This window comes from Ursus americanus, chromosome 23, assembly GCF_024610735.1.
Source record: "Ursus americanus isolate L20-20 chromosome 23, mUrsAme1.1.p, whole genome shotgun sequence".
NCBI classification, from domain to species: domain Eukaryota; kingdom Metazoa; phylum Chordata; class Mammalia; order Carnivora; family Ursidae; genus Ursus; species Ursus americanus.
This window is the reverse complement of record NC_142149.1, coordinates 24,801,816-24,818,540: the sequence shown is the minus strand read 5'-3', so window position 1 is coordinate 24,818,540 and position 16,725 is coordinate 24,801,816. Positions and strand designations below refer to the sequence as shown.

General features: G+C 49.6%; 1 protein-coding gene across 2 annotated transcripts in view; it reads right to left on the bottom strand.

The window, feature by feature from the left end:
- ACSF2 (acyl-CoA synthetase family member 2) overlaps nt 1-11,016 on the bottom strand; it is a 36,094-nt gene extending 25,078 nt beyond the window's left edge. For both annotated transcript variants that reach the window (XM_045773113.2, XM_045773112.2), the window contains exon 1: nt 10,851-11,016. In XM_045773113.2, coding sequence (XP_045629069.1) covers nt 10,851-10,978 — 128 coding nt within the window. In that variant the 5' untranslated portion in view covers nt 10,979-11,016. The remainder of the gene's footprint in view (nt 1-10,850) is intronic.
- Between the last annotated feature and the right edge of the window lie 5,709 nt (nt 11,017-16,725).

The following is a 16,725-nucleotide window of genomic DNA, read 5'->3' as shown; positions in this document are numbered from 1 at the left end:
GACTAAGCCCTATTCTTTTCTTATGAATGAAGAAGAAAGAGGTTTATTTTCTTACAGTTCCAAATCTGGGGGGTGGCACCCCAGACCCCTTTCTGTGTGTATTGTTCTTTAAACTGCAGTCCTTCCACAGTCTCCCCTCGGGTCTCTATGGGGTGTGGGGCCGCAAACCAGAGGCCCTCTGAGTGCCACAGGTGTATGGAGAAATATCCCCACTTTGCCCCCACCTCCCAGACCTCCAGCACACGCTGGTCCTTTTTCGTGATTTACTTGTGGAAACTGATTCGCCTTCACTGTCTCTGATCTCACTGTCCCGTTCTCAATGTTCCAGCTCCCTCATCCTGGTGCCAACGACCTGGCTTGGCCCCATAACTGCCTAGTCAGTTCCCTGATGACACCAGGCTGGAAAGCCTTGTGCCCCAGTGCTGGCCCTTTCCAGTCTAGCCTGGCCTCGCAGCAGGACCTAGACAAAATACAGGGGCTGGCTGGTTTGGGGAGCTCCCGTGGCATTCTGGACATTCCAGGGCTGGCGACTAAAGTCTGGACTAGAGGCCACCATGGGCACCAAGATCACACAGTCATGACGGGGGCAGAGCTGGGCCCTGGAGGAGTCAAGGGAGGCAGGCACAATCAGGACACATAAGCAAACACGTTTGCGGAGTCTAGTTGGGGAAGAAACTCTTTTGCCTCCTGTTACATATTACCTTCTGGGAGGAGGGGCTTGGCACAGGGACAAGAGGCTTGCAGGTGGATCCTGCCCTTGCTGGGGAGCTCTTAATCCTTTCAGAGGGTTAGCCAAGCAGAGAGGGTAACTAGATAGGAGGGCTCCAGGGAACTGCGGGAACACCCCCCCACACTGGGGCAGACCACTGCTCCCCTGGGCAAGGTGCCACGTCGGCCACCAGCAAGAAGGCTTTAGAATTGCAATTGAAAGCAATAGCCTGTTTTTGTTCCAAGTCATGGACTGGCCTCTGCCCCTCCCCCCGCTACAGGCATCTGATGCCGGGCTGGTCCCCCGGCCCTAAGGAAACATAAATCATCAACAAAACGAAAAGGCAAGCAGCTCCCTGGGTTTAAGATTCCATTTGATATGTAAGAGACCAAGGATTAGTATTCAGCTTGTATTTAAAGCAAACAAACTCAGGAATCAATAAGGACAAGCGATCTAACCCAAGAAATGGGCAAAGAATATGCACGGAAAATTCACAGAAGACATTTCAAAAGAGCCCAGTCTCACGGCTAATCAGAGACATGCCCATTCAGCCCACGGCAAGACACGCTTTGGCCCCTAGCAGAGGAGCAAATGTTCCAATGTTCGTTCGGCAACACTAAGCATTTGTGAGGTCGTGGGGACACGGGACTCACGGTTGCTACTGGTGGTCACAGCGGCACATCCTCTCCAGGGCAATTTCCAGGAAAGCCGGACATGTCAACCCTTTAACACAGCAATTGCTCTGCTGGAGACATAGTTATATAATGGAAAAGGAATAATCCAGATCTATAGTGTCCGTGTAAATAGATCTTTAAAACATACTGTTGAGAGAAAAAAGGAAAGGCATCCAGCGCAACGTGTGCTGAGATTACAAAAGCCTAAGTATTGTTTATGGGAACAAAAAAATAGGAAAACTGAAAGCACTTATTACTTGATTGGCATGATTTGAAGTGCTTTCCAAATGATCAAATACACTGTTTATGGATTGGACACATATGAAAAACAAAAAAACGCACCTGGACACGACACGCATTCAATTTATGCCATTGGCTCTCAGTGACAGGCGGGTTGCAGGACGGCTATGAAAAGGACTTGAACTTGATCCATATTGTTTTATTTCTTTTATTTATAATTTTCTGTAACAAGTATGGCTCTATGTGAATTTGGAGTGGTGGGTACCTAGGTGTTTGTTACTTTAGCATGGGATTATGGTTGTTTTTTTTCCCCATATGAAATACTTAAGAAGGAAAACACAAGAGGGTGGGTGAACTTCCAGGGAGGGCATCTAAAACTTTCAAAAGATGGAGCAACTTCCTGGCATGGACAGAGGGAGACGCACTGGTCCTGTCATGGGAAGGGCCAGGGCAAGACCAACACGCATGCGATGAGAAAGATCCCAGTCTGTCTCTGAAGTTCACGTGCCATACGCACAGGCAAGCCTCTGCCCTCAGTCCACACCTTCCCTCTTGTATGAGACACAGTTGCAGCTACATGGGCCAGTGCATCTCCTAATTAATGGTGGTGGAGAGACAGGTTCTCCCCTTTCACCCCCCCTTGCACAACAAGATTCACACCATCACTATCCGACACACCATTCTTCCAGCCCCGGACCACTTACTCATGCACGCCCCGCGGGGCTGCGTCCTCTCCTCTCCCTAAGTTGCACAAAGACACTAGGCTGCTGGGTGACCTGGGAGTGGCACCTGACATGGGAGTAGAGATGGCCGATGCCCGGGCAGGAGGGGACAACTTGGAACCTGTAAGAGCTGTATCTGTCCTGAAATAAAGTTATAACTTTTAGGTACCGGCATAGATTGGTAACATATTTATACCAGCAACAACATATGGCTATTGTTCAAGAAAATGAAAGTGTTGGGGCGCCTGGGTGGCACAGCGGTTAAGCGTCTGCCTTCGGCTCAGGGCGTGATCCCGGCATTGTGGGATTGAGCCCCACATCAGGCTCCTCCACTATGAGCCTGCTTCTTCCTCTCCCACTCCCCTGCTTGTGTTCCCTCTCTCGCTGGCTGTCTCTATCTCTGTCAAATAAATAAATAAAATCTTAAAAAAAAAAAAAAGAAAATGAAAGTGTTGTATGGCAAGCAAAACCCAAACGATGGTCATTTTTTTAATTGATGGCACAGAATGACCGATGTTAAAAAAAGGTTGTCAGAAAAAAAGAGGAATATTGATTTAAGTCTCTTAGAAAAAAAAAAAACACCTCAAAATAGATCAGTCTTGCATGTAAAACGTAAAATTACAAAATATTGAGGGGAAGAAAATGGGAGAAAATCTTTAGGATCTAGGGCTCGGGAAAAAGTTTTTAGACTTGACACCACAAATGTGGTCCGTAAAATTGATAACCGGACCCCATAAAAATTAACACTTTTTGCTCTGTGTACAACCCTCTTAAGAGTGTGAAAAGACGAGGCACAGAGTGGGAGAAAATATTTGCAAACCACATATCTGACAAAGGACCAGTACCTAGAATACATAAAGAACTCTGAAAAGTCAACAGTTAAAAGAACCCAAACAATTCAACTATAAAATGGGCAAAAGACATGACGATACATTTCACCAAAGATGGCAAATAAGTACATGGAAAGATATTCGACCTCATTCGCCATTAGGGCAATTCATATGAAAACCACCCTATCACTCCATATGTATCAGAATGGCGAAAATAAAAAATAGTGACAATATCAAATGCTGGCGAGGATGCTGATGACTCATACATTGTTGGTGGGACTGTAAAATGGTACAGTCATCCTGGAAAACAGGCAGTTCTTTTAAAAGCTAAACAGGCAACTACCATATGAGCCAGCAATTGCACCTTGGGGGCACTGATCCCAAGTAAAGAATTCTGTTCCCAGAGATTTATGTTCACACAAAAATCTGTACACAAATGCTTATAGCAGCCTTATATGAAAACACTGGAAATATTCCAAATATCTTCCAATGAGTAAGCCAATTGTACATCCATATCAAAGAATACTAGTTAGCAATAATAAGAAAGGAACTGTTGACATGCAAAGAAACCTGGATGAATCTCCAGAGAATTAGGCAGAGTAAAAAAACCAATCCTGAAAGGTAGCATACTGTATGACTCTGTCTACACAATATCTTGAAATTACAAAATCATGGAAGATTGCCAGAGGGTAAGCAGGAGCTGGAGGTGAGAAAGAATTAAGTGTAGTCATCAAAGAGAAATTTTTTTTTTTAAGATTTTATTTATTTATTCGACAGAGATAGAGACAGCCAGCGAGAGAGGGAACACAAGCAGGGGGAGTGGGAGAGGAAGAAGCAGGCTCATAGCGGAAGAGCCTGATGTGGGGCTCGATCCCATAACGCCAGGATCACGCCCTGAGCCGAAGGCAGACGCTTAACCGCTGCGCCACCCAGGTGCCCCAATCAAAGAGAAAATTGAAGGACCATTGTGGAGATGGAAATGTTCTGTATCTTGATGGTATCAATGTCATGATCCTGATTGTGATACTGTACTAATTTTGTAAGAGGTTACCCTTCGGGGAAACTAGATAAAAGATCTATGGGATTTGTTTGCATTATTTCTTACAACTGCATGTGAATGTTTAATGATCTCAAAATTAAAAGGTTAACTTAAAAAAAGTCCTTAGATTATCTAATATAGGGGACTGCTAACTCTTGACACATCTGGGTCCCCACTTCTCAGCATGCCTTTCTGTCATCACACCCAAGAGGTAAAATATTGGGCAGATGAGACCATGTCCTTTTCCCCAGAGTTATCAAGGAAAGCTAAACTGTTCAATGCATAATACACACACTTTCATGAATTTTTGTCAAGGTTAGCAGGTCCCTCCTCCCAAAAACACCCGTTGGTTTTTGAGCAAAAGAAGCCAGACACAAGAGCATATACTCTAAGATTCAAGAAGAGGCAAAATTAACCTATGGAGACTAGGAATCAAAACAGCGGTAGCCTCTGGTTAGGGAAGGAAATGGGCTGGAAATGGGCATGAGAGAAGTTTCTAGACCTGTGCTGTCTGTACGGTAACCGCTAGTCACGTGTGGCTGTGGGACACTTGAAATGTGGATAGTTTTCATGAAGGTGTTGTGAGTTTTAAATACCCGATTTGGAAGACTTTATTTAAAAAAAAAAAAAGAATGTAAAACATTTCATTCGTCATTTTTTAAAGATTTGTTATATGCTAAAATGATATTTTGACTACTAAAAGAAAATGTATCATTAAATTAATGTCACCTACTTTTATTCCCTTGTTAATACGGCTACTAGAAAACTTGCAATTACATGTGTGGCTCATACTATGATCTACCGAAAAGCACTGGCTGAGAGTGATGGGCAGGTTCTAGATCTTGGGGTGCTGAGTATAGATTCATTACCCAACATAACCTTCCTGAAGGACTCTACAGCCTATTAGGGACTACAGAGCACTCCAGAGTGGTACGAGTGACAGTAAAGATGTGAGCAACTCATCCTATATTTTAGCATCTCGAATAAAACCACGAGTGCGTGTGTGCATATGTGGAGAAAGGATGCAGGAAATTATTATTGGAGTCTAGCAAACCCAAGAAGCCGTTTCTGAAAGCCTGAAGTTCCTGGGGTTGCGAGGCATTCACGCCACGGGTCTTCCCTTGGGTCACTTGTAGGGAGCCCCTGGGGAATGCACACAGGAGCCGGGGGTGGGGGGGGGATGGGGGCTGATTCAAAACACTTGCTCCTTGGTGGGATCACTAAGGTACCCAGGAGGTTAGCTTATGACCTTAGCTTTCGAGAGACAAAACCGTCAATGGTTTCCGTTCACTTGGAGAACTAGAGAGAATCGCAGAGTGTCAGGAGGTTGGGAGGAGTTCACAAGGGTTCTAGCACAAGCGAGACTTCATGTGAGTAGGAAGGCTTCATACTTCAACCACAGTGTGCCTGAATTAGGGGATCAGGCCCAAAGCCCAGCCTCCTTAGGAATCACAGAATGTCTACAGAAATGTAGAGTGCTTCTTTCCTAAGTGGCCTATTTTACCAACAAGCCATCGGGCAGAGAGATTGAGTGACTTGCCTAAAGCCACTCTGAACTGGAAGTGGTAGGTCTGGGACTCGCTCCCCTGTCATCTGATTCCCACAGTGAGAAACACATACGCACCAAAAAGGTTCACAAAACAGCATTCGTAAGCTGGAAACACAGCTTGTTTATTTCTGAAGGGCGAGGCACCTGGCAGGATTATTGGTACTTGTCATTTATTAGGACACTCCCCTAGCAAGTCCTATTCAAGGAATGAAATTACATCTTGTACTTTGGTTTGCTCAACATATGATAAGCCCAAAAAAAAAAAAATTGTGAGCACAGGCATGTTACATACCCTGAGCAGCCCAGCTTGGTGTAGGCAATTACCCTGCCAGAACTGTCTCCCTCCTACTCTCCAAAGTTCCTAAACCATGGGCCTCGAGGTCACTGTAGGAGTGCACAAACCCATTGTTACCAAGCACTACCTGTAAAATAGTTCATCGCTGCAATGGGTTGAAGATCTCTTTAGCACCAGGCTATGAGTTGAAGATTTTCTTTTCTTTTTTTTTTTAATATTTTATTTATTTATTCGACAGAGATAGAGACAGCCAGCGAGAGAGGGAACACAAGCAGGGGGAGTGGGAGAGGAAGAAGCAGGCTCATAGCGGAGGAGCCTGATGTGGGGCTCGATCCCATAACGCCGGGATCACGCCCTGAGCTGAAGGCAGACGCTTAACCGCTGTGCCACCCAGGCGCCCAGAGTTGAAGATTTTCTTAATGTGACCTTATTTAACTCTCAAACAATATTATTTACATATGACAAAGGTCAAGTTCAACTTAGTCCCAAACCTACCAGCTAAAATGGTTCATTTGAACCCGGATCTGCCTGGCTTCAACATTTCTTCCTATAGATTGAATAAAGTAAAGAATGTGGGGACACCTGGGTGGCTCAGTCGATTAAGCGGCTGCCTTCAGCTCAGGTCATGATCCCAAGGTCCTGGGATGGAGCCCTGTGTTGGGCTCCCTGCTCAGCGGGCAGTCCGCTTCTCCCTCTCCCTCTGCCCCTCACCCTGCTCGTGCTCTCTCTCTCTCTCTCTCAAATAAGTAAATAAAATATTTTTTAAAAATTAAAGAATATGGGGGAGGCTGGGAGGGCTTGATACCCAGGATTCAAAAAAATTCAAGCACAGGTAAAATTTCATGCAAGGACATGGGTTTCATACTTCAAACTACAGCCCTATCGTCAGAGGGATCAGCTTCAAACTCCAGCCTCATCCACAAGGCTTTCCCAGTCCCATTCCCACCAATCGGATTCTTCCCTGGTTTAATTGCCATCCTCCAAGGAACAGCACCCTTTCTGCTTCGTATCAGAGGGTCTACGGTCTTCCCCTATAGATCCCTTTTAGGCGAAGAACTCAGTGAAAACAAGGTCATTCTTCTTTACACCCCCCCACTGAAGCCTCCAGACCAGAGTGCCATCTACGGCATGAGAGGCAGGAAACGGTAGCCAAATTGATACGCACCATTCACTGGTTACAACGTCTAAGTCTGTAGTTTATTTTCTATTGTTACATTTAGGCTAGAGGATCCCCAGTGTAATGTGTAGGGATATCATTACCAGACCACTTGTTAATCATCTTTGGGGAATCATGGGAAGATTCTATTTTTTGTAACTATTATAGTTTCCAACCAAAATGCTTCCAGGCTTGGGGCACCTGGGTAGCGCAGTCGTTAAAGCGTCTGCCTTCGGCTCAGGGCGTGATCCCGGCGTTCCGGGATCGAGTCCCACATCGGGCTCCTCCGCTGGGAGCCTGCTTCTTCCTCTCTCACTCGCCTGCTGTGTTCCCTCTCTCGCTGGCTGTCTCTCTGTCACATAAATAAATAAAATCTTTAAAAAAATCTTAAAAAAAAAATGCTTCCAGGCTTAATACAATCCCCTCACGTAGGGATAGCATTTTATAGTTTCCAATAGTGGTCCGACCTGATTACAGCCATTCCCCTAGAGCGTTAGTCCACGAAGTTCACTGACCCCTCTGAACTACCATCAGCGCGGAGTCACTGGAGCCCCAGCTCTGAGCATCATTCTTAATTATGAAAGCCTTAAGCCAATGATCTAGGTCTTTCTCAGCGCCAAGTGCTCCCAAAGCCCCAGATGCAACTGGGAGGCAGCCCCAGGCCAGCTTCAGAGGTCTGGAGGAAGTTTGCTCATCTCAAGTTCATCAAGGAATCTTACCCCCCAGACTCCCTGAAGCCCCAGCCTGGCCCGTCCATTTCCTTGGGGAAAGGGGAGTGTGGACAAGGGAAAGGAGCCGGTGGTTCACGAGATCTGGAGAACAGTAAGAACTTCTTTCCTCCTGGGGGAAAAGGCTCTGAACAACCCCAACTTTGATGGAGAGCGGTTTGTCTGGCAGATCCAAGGTCTGGACTTGTGGCTGGGCGGAGGCTACCATCCGGGCAGCTGTATAGAAGGAAGAACCAGGGGCAAGAAAGAAGCCACTGAAAAGGGAATTTTCTCCTACCTTTTTTTTTTTTTAAGATTTATTTATTTATTTGCCAGAGAGAGAAAGAGAGAGAGAGAGCACAAGTAGGGGGAACGCCAGGCAGAGGGAGAAGCAGGCTCCCTGCTGCGCAAGGAACGGGACGTGGGACTCATCCCAGGATCCTGGAATTATGACCCCAGGCGAAATCAGGAGTCAGGGCGGTTAACTGACGGAGCCAGCCGCATGCTCCCTCCTACTTTTAAATCAGTTGGAATTCCTACCCAGACTCCATCTGAAGGTCTCGGGGATCGGACCTGCCCCAAAGGAAAGGCTGAGCAGAGCAAGACTTTGTCAATCCAGCAAGTAGGTAGCATTAATGACAAACTCACCGGGGTCAGAGGTTAGGTCACGCACTCAAGGTCCCACAGTGGGTAGGTGGAGAAGCCAGGGCTGTAACCCAAGGCAGTCTGGCTTCAAAGTTCTTGCTCTTTCCTAACAGGAAAAACTGGGAATCTGATAAGTAATAGATCTGGGGTGGGAGTTGGGCAGCAGAAAAGCAGGCTTTGTGTGTTCCTGGATCAGAAAAAGCAGAGAGCAGAAGTCCAGGAGCTTTCTATACCATTACACTTGGAACACTGAGTAGTGATCACCTGACTTATCTTTTCCCCCACTAGGCTGCAAGCGTCTGGAAGGCTGGGTCCCTTGGCTTCTATATCCAAAGCACCCACCAGGTGCTTGACATGACATATGTGCTCAGGAATGTCTGTTGGAGCGCCTGGGTGGCTCAGTTGTTAAGCATCTGCCTTCGGCTCAGGGCATGATCCCGGCGTTCTGGGATCGAGCCCCGCATCAGGCTTCTCTGCTGGGAGCCTGCTTCTCCCTCTCCCACTCCCCCTGCTTGTGTTCCCTCTCTCGCTGGCTGTCTCTATCTCTGTCGAATAAATAAATAAAATCTTAAAAAAAAAAAAAAAAGGAATGTCTGTGGACTGCTTGAGACTCTGGAGGGTTTCCGAAGGGGAAAGAGGGAGTGAAATCGGGCCAAATCACCACAGTCAGTAGAAAAGGGTTCAAGCACAGGGGAGGGATGGGAAGGAATTAGGCCAAATGCTCAGGAAACCTTCTCTCTCTGGACAAATGGATCTCCTCCCGCTGCAGAGAGAGTTCTCCGAGGCCTGGTGCCTATACCCTGAGACTGTAGGCCTGTACCAGGCAAGGGCTCTGCAGTGTATACACAAAAATGTCAAAGGTCAGGAGCGTTGTTATGTGACCAGAAGTGGCCTGATTTAGCATCGTGAAACATGTCTGCTTTTAGGAGTAACTTTCCTTGGGGTCCTCACACTGTAAGAGGGCACTCACTGAGGAGTCCAGAGGTGGGGCTTGGACGCTAGTTGTATCGATGGTGGAACCTGCCTAGGGAGGCACGGTGAGAAAACCCAGCTGTCTTTTATTTATTTATTTTTAAAGATTTTATTTATTTATTTGTCAGAGAGAGAGCGCTCTGGGGCACAAGCAGGGGGAGGGAGAAGCAAGCTCCCTGCTGAGCAAGGAGCCTGATGTGGGACTTGATCCAAGGACCCTGGGATCCTGACCTGAGCCGAAGGCAGACACTTAACCGACTGAGCCACCCAGGTGTCCCAAAATCCAGCTGTCTTCATCACAAACCCATCTACTGACCAGCCTGGAGCCCCCGGGCTTTCCCAGAAAACTACACATAGCCATCTTAAAGCACTGCATGCTTTCTAGTTACCAGGAACCAGCAAGTTCAAAACGTTGTGATCTTGGAGTTTTAGCCAAAAGAGGAATTTGCTTCTCCTTCCAATCCCCCACCCCCAACCATCCTATTTTTGCTAACCAAACAGTTCTCTCAGAGGAGATGCCCCTTTGTTCTCCTCCATTTTCGCCCTGACTTAGTGGCCGGCCCATCTGGGGGGCAGGGCATGCTCAGTGGTGCCCAGGCCTCCCCAGTCTGGGTGCTGAAGATAACCACCACTGATGCCATCAGTGGGCTCCCAGCTCTGCTTAAGCAACCAACACACGGTCGCGCGTGCAGCCTTACTGCTGGAGAGGCAGCAAAGCTCCGGGGAATGGGCACCTGCCAGCCCCCATCCCACCTTTTGCACTGAGGACAAGGAAACAGGCCCAGCAGGTAGCAAGGCGCAAAAGCAGTGTTCCTCAGCACCTAACGTCAGCACCTAACGAGGAGAGGGGACACCACTGAGCTTAGCCGCCTGGCAAGACAGGCCAAAGATCCCCACGTTTATCCCTTCATGAAAGGGGTCCAGCTCAGAGAGAGTGTTCTGAAGACAGAGCCTTGCCCCTGCCCCTCTTTCTCAGGCTAGACCGCTGAAGGCCCAGGCTCCTGGCCTTCCGTGTGTGCTCATGCGTGGAAAGAACCAAGACTCCTGGACCAGAACTCGGAGTCAGCACAGGGTCACTGCCAGCCACCAGCTGCAGCCCCAGTCTGCGCGAGCCAGGCCAGCATTTCCTGTTGCCTAGGTGCTGGGTGCGGGGTACCTGCTCCCCAGCGCGGGCCATCCAGAGGTGTGGCAGCCGCCAGCCTGCCAGCCTGCCAGCCAGAGTGGGATCGGCCCCCAGGGAAGCTCTGCAGGCGCCCCCCCAAACTCCCTCCCGGGGGGCCAGGGCCACCCCCTCCTTCCCGGGCCCGCGTACCTGAGGGGGCGGACGCCCTGCAATCTCGCTTCCTGCCAACCCCGGGCGAGGACGGCGCGGGTCCCCAGCACCCCGGGGCTCCTGGCGCACAGCCTCGCGAGGCGCAGCATCCCGACGTAGATGGCCATGGTTCTCTACGCGCTTCCCGGCCCGAGGAAACTTTTAAAGTGAGCCGAGGCGGGGCCAGCGCCGAGCGGGCGGGGAGGCGGGGAGGGTCGCCTCTGCCTATGGGGTGCGGAGGACTCGGGCCGGCGGGGCGGGGCGGGGCGAGGCGCGGAGGAAGCGGCTACGCTCGGGGCCACCTTCCCCTCGGACCCGCGGCCCTCCCTCCCACCTCGAAGACGTGCCACGGGTTTCACTCCGGATCCGAAGGCCTCGGGCTGCGGCCGGCTCCTCTCCCGACCACTAGAGGCCTAGGTTTTGGGGCGCAAGGGCTTGTTGATTGCTCGGAGAGGGAGCCCGCGCGGGTCGTGAGTGCGGGCCGGGCGGCGAGGCCCAGACGCGTCCATCCCCGGAGCCCCGTTTAGCGCGCGGGTCCCGTGCTGCCTCCCCGCTCCTGGGGTTGCGAGCAAGAGGCCAAGAGAGCCGGCGCGAAGCCTGGAGCAGAGGGCCCGCGGTGGGTGGGGAGGCGGCCAGGACCAGAGTGCGGTGGGCAAGCCCCCTCCGGGGCCAGAAGTCAGCTAAAGGGACGCCAGTTGGTACCCCTGGCTCTTATGGGGCAGCCCTGACCCCCTGCTGTGCACCGTGTAAGGTGGCATCAGGGACTGGAACGTGTGCTTCTCATCCCCCAGCTATTCGGGCTTAGGGCACAGTTCCGCGCCCTGCCCAAGGCGTGAGGGGAAAGCAGCTGTACAGAGGCTCAGCCCAGGGCGCCTGTTCCCGCTCTGGGCCTGGCTGGGAAGGTGGCGCTGGGCACCACACAGTGGCACACATGTCAGTTTCACGCCGTCTTAACCCTTCCTCCAGACGAGGAGGAGGACAGCAACGGGCGGGGGGTGGGGTTGGGGCGGGGGGGGGGGTAGGCTGTGGAGGGGTGACCTCCCCTTTCCTGCCCCAGAGACAGAGATGAAAATCTGGGCCCAGCAGAAAACGTGGTTAGGGGCGGGGCCTGACAGTAGAAGACCTTTGCCCTCATCTCCCGGACTTTGGCTCAACTGACGTCCTGAGAAGGGGACCATGCTGCTCTTGGTCACCACACTGAGCGTGACCTCAGATCCCCCTGAAACCCTGACTCCTGGGGAAGGTCTGCCCCCTTCAAGCTGTGTGATAGCGGAGGAAGGAGGATGGGGGGGGGTGCAGAGAAGTGATGAGGCGCTGAGCTCTCAAGAGCCTACCTTCCTAATGGGACTAACTTGCTGACTCGGATAGCTGGTCCCAGGAATGGAATGCCCTGGAGCACATCCCAGGTCCAGGGGATCAGCTCTGCCAGTGCCTTGCTGGGTGGCCCTGGACCCGTGAAGTGGTGTGTGGGTATTGCTCTCACAGACACTTCTAGTTTCCTTGCTAGTTTGAGGGTCAGCCCTGGGGGGAGGGGAGAGGGGAAGAGAAGGATGAATTCCTCTTGAACTTGCTCCGGCCTCTGCTCTCCATACTCAGGCTTCCGTGACTTCCCAGACACGAGAGCCTGGGGGTAGCAGCCGCCAGCGTCAGGGGAGCTTCCAAAGCCAGACTCTTCGGAAGGGTTCTATCTGGCCTTCACAATGACCCTGCAAGGAGCAGGCGTGCCTTGGAATATGTTGCTGTTTTTATGCATGAGGAAACTGAGGGGCGCCTGGCTGGCTCCATGGGTGGTTGAGGTGTCCCCCCACCTCTTGCAACTCTTGATCTCAGGGTTGTGAGTTCAAGCCCCATGTTGGGTGTAGAGATGACTTAAAATCTTGAAAAAAAAAAAAGAAAGAAAAGAAAAGAAAAAAAGGAAAAGAAACTGAGATCCAGGGAGGTTCAGCTACCTGGCCAAGGTCAAGGTGAGCACAGTGAGCACAGGCCAAGGCTCAGGCCACACTTACTTCGTAGCTTCGGGCAGGTCACAGGGCCTCTCCAGCCTCAGTCATCATCTTTAAAATGGGGACAACAGGGGCACCTGGGTGGCTCAGTCGGTTGGGTGTCTGCCTTCAGCTCGGGTCATGATCCCAGCATCCTGGGATCGAGCCCCGCATCGGGATCCCTGCTCCTCAGGAAGCCTGCTTCTCCCTCTCCCACTCCCCCTGCTTGTGTTCCCTCTCTCGCTGTCTCTCTCTGTCAAATAAATAAATAAAATCTTTAAAAATAAATAGATAAAGAATAAAATGGAAAACAGTAAGTGTTGGCGAGGAGGTGGAGAAACCGAAAGCTTTGTGCATTGTAAGAGAATGTAAAATGGAGCAGTCCCGGTGGACAGCAGCATGGCAGTTCCTCAAAAAGTTAAAAACGATAACTCCATGACCTAGCAACTCCACCTCTAGGTTTGTACCCCAAGGAATTGCAAATAGGAACTTGAGCAGACATTTGTACACTTATGTTCGTAGCGGCATTATTCGAAATCGCCGAAAGGTGGAAACAAGCCAAATGTCCCTTGGCGGATGATCGGGTGGAGAAACGAGAGGTGGTATGTCCGTACGATGGAATATTATTCAGCCTTACAAAGGAGGGAAACTCTCACATGTGCTGTAAGAGCAACGAACCTTGAGGACATCCTGCTAAGTAAAATGAGCCAGACACGAAAGAGCAAACGCTTACGCGAGGTACCTGAGGTAGTCACATGCCACCGGAAGTCGAATGGTGGTTGCCAGGGGCAGGGGGGAGGGGGAGGGGGAAATTAGTGTTGAATGGGTATAGAGTTTTCATTTGAGAAGATGAAAAGGTTCTGGAGATGGATGGTGGTGATGGTTGCACAACAGCGTGAGGGAACTTGATGCCACTGAACTACGCACTTAAAAATGGTCAAAAAATGGGCGGCGCTTGGGTGGCTCAGCTGGTTAAGTGTTTGCTCTTGGCTTTGGTTCAGGTCATGATTTTGGGGTCCTGGAATGGAGCCTCTCCTAGGACTGCGTGCTCAGCGCAGAGTCTGCTTGTCTCTCCCTCCCTCCCCTTCTGCTCCTCCCCCTCTCCCTCGCGTGCACGCTCTTTCTCGCAAATAAAGGCTTTAAAAAAGTGGTTAAAATGGTTAAAATAAAATGCTAATTTTTATTTATGTCTATTTTGTTACAATAAAAAAAGAGTTCTCTTTGGAGCATGGGACTGGGAGGAGGGGTAGAGCAGAGAACCGATGCTTTTTTTCTTGAAAAGCCTTTTTCTTGTTTTATTTTCCTAAGACAATGTACATGTTTGTTTGGTTTTTGTGGGGTTTTTTTAGATTTTATTTATTTACTTATTTATTTTTAAAGATTTATTTATTTATTTGACAGAGAGAGAGAGACAGCCAGTGAGAGAGGGAACACAAGCAGGGGGAGTGGGAGAGGAAGAAGCAGGCTCCCAGCAGAGCAGGGAGCCCAATGCGGGGCTCGATCTCAGGACCCTGGGATCACGCCCTGAGCTGAAGGCAGATGCTTAACGACTGAGTCACCCAGGCGCCCTCAGATTTTATTTATTTTTAAGCAATCTCTACACCCACTGTGGGGCTTGAACCTACAACCTTGAGGTCAAGGGTCATGTGCTCTATCAACTGAGCCAGCCAGATTCTCCATACATGTTTTATCTCAATAAAAAAAATTTTTTTTGAGAGAGAGAGAGAGAAAGGGAGAGAGCATGGGTGGGGAGGGGTGGAGGGAGAAGGAGAGAGCAAATCTTTTTTTTTTTTTTAAGATTTTTATTTTATTTATTTGACAGAGAGAGAGAGAGATAGCCAGAGAGAGGGGGAACACAAGCAGGGGGAGTGGGAAAGGAAGAAGCAGGCTCCCAGCACATGAGCCTGACGTGGGGCTCGATCCCAGGACCCCGGGATCATGCCCTGAGCCGAAGGCAGACGCTTAACGACTGAGCCACCCAGGCGCCCCGAGAGAGCAAATCTTAAGCAGGCTCCCTGCCTAGCCCTGAACCCCACACGGGGCTGGATCTCCTGACTGTGAGATCATGACCTGAGCCGAAATCAAGCGTGGGACACTTAACCCATTCAGCCCCACCAGGCGCCCCTCAATAAAATTTTTTACTAGCAGGCTTCTTGATGAGTCCCACCGATGATGTACAGAGACTAGCGTGTTTGGTGAGGTTTTTTTTACAGCAAAGCAATGAGTGCAAAGGGGTTGCTTAGGCTGGCGATTAACCTCGGACTCAGGGAAGAAATCCAGCTCAGCCACCTTTTCTCTCAATGACCATGGGCAAATTTCTTTTCTCTGGTGCAATTTTTCATAGCTCTCTGTTGTAATCGACTGGCTAAGAAAAATGTCACTTTTAAAGAATCTTCTTTGCTGGACGTCTGAGGCAGGAGCTCTCTGGGTAGAAATGCAGAGCTCCCAAAGGAGAGGAGGAAAGAAGAGACTGCTAGCAGCCTAGGCAAAGGAAAAGGGAGAGGAGGATGAGGAAGGGTTCTCATTTTGTTTTGTTTTGTGTGTTGTTGTTTTTCTAAAGTAGGCTCCACGCCCAAGGTGGGACTTGAGCTCATCACCCTGCGATCAAGAGTCAGATGTTCTGCCGACTGAGGGAGCCAGGTGCCCCTGGATTCTCATTTTGAACAAAGAGATGACAGTCCCTGAAGACAACAGAAGGCTCACCCTCTGTCCGATCTGGTAGCTGGTACCCAAAACAAAAAACAAACAAGAAGGCTGATTTAAAAAAAAAATCGTTCTAAAAGTGGCTGTTTCTGATATTCAAACTGGAAGTGAAAATCAGGAACTTATTCTGAACTGCTGTGTGGGGTAACAATATTGTGATTACAACTAGGCACTGACGGCGGACACAGGCAGGTAGGATCTTAAAACAATCACAGTTTTCTGGCAACTCAAAACTGAAAAACTTTAAACCAGCTGCAATCCTAGCGGCTGCCAAAGGTTGTGAAAGCCTTGCTTTTGTAAGAAAGGGAGGGCGAAAATCCTTTTTGGATGGTGTAATTTTCAACTTTTCTTGGCTCAAAGTCAGGAACTAAGGTCAACTGTGAAATAAGTCTTGGGTAAGGACCCAGTGTTATCAGATCAAAGCAAGTTCATCTCCCTTTACTCATTCGTTGGTTCTGCAGACATTCATTGAGTACCTTTTTGGTACCAGGCACAGTGCTGAGCCCTCCAGCTGGAGATATGAATGAGGCAGGACATCTGACCTCAGGGAACCCAGTGTCTTCCAGAGAACGCTCACCCTGAGACTGGTGATGACATGCGATGTGGCTGGTGCTGTGGGAGTAGGGGTAAAGGGGACAGGTACCTACCCTGGGCATGTCCCAGAAGGTCCCCTAGAGATCTGAGCTGATTCCTTGAAAAATGAGCTGTGTATGAATTTCCTAGGGCTGCTGGAATAAATTACACACATTTAGTGGCTTAAAAACAACAGAACTTTATTCTCTTACGGTTCTGAAGGCCAGAAGTCTGAAGCGAGTCTTATGGGACTAAAATCCACGGGTTGGCAGTGCTGGTTCTTTTTGAGGCTCCAGGGGAGAATTGTTTCTTGTCTCTTCCAGTTTCTGGTGGCTTCAGGTCCTCCTCGCTTGCAGCTCCATCACGTCTAATCTCCCTCTGCCTCCTCCTCCTCCATGTCCCATCTCCTCTGCCTCTCTTCTAAAGGACACTCGTGATGACATTGAGGGCCCACCTGGATGATCCTGGATAATCTCTCCATCTCAAGATCCTCGATTTAATCACATTTGAAAAGTCCTCCTTGCTGTGTAAAGTAATGTAGTCACGGGTTCTGGGGATTAGTTCGTGGACGTCTTGGGGAACGTTATGCAGCCCACCATAGACCGGACTGGGAGGAG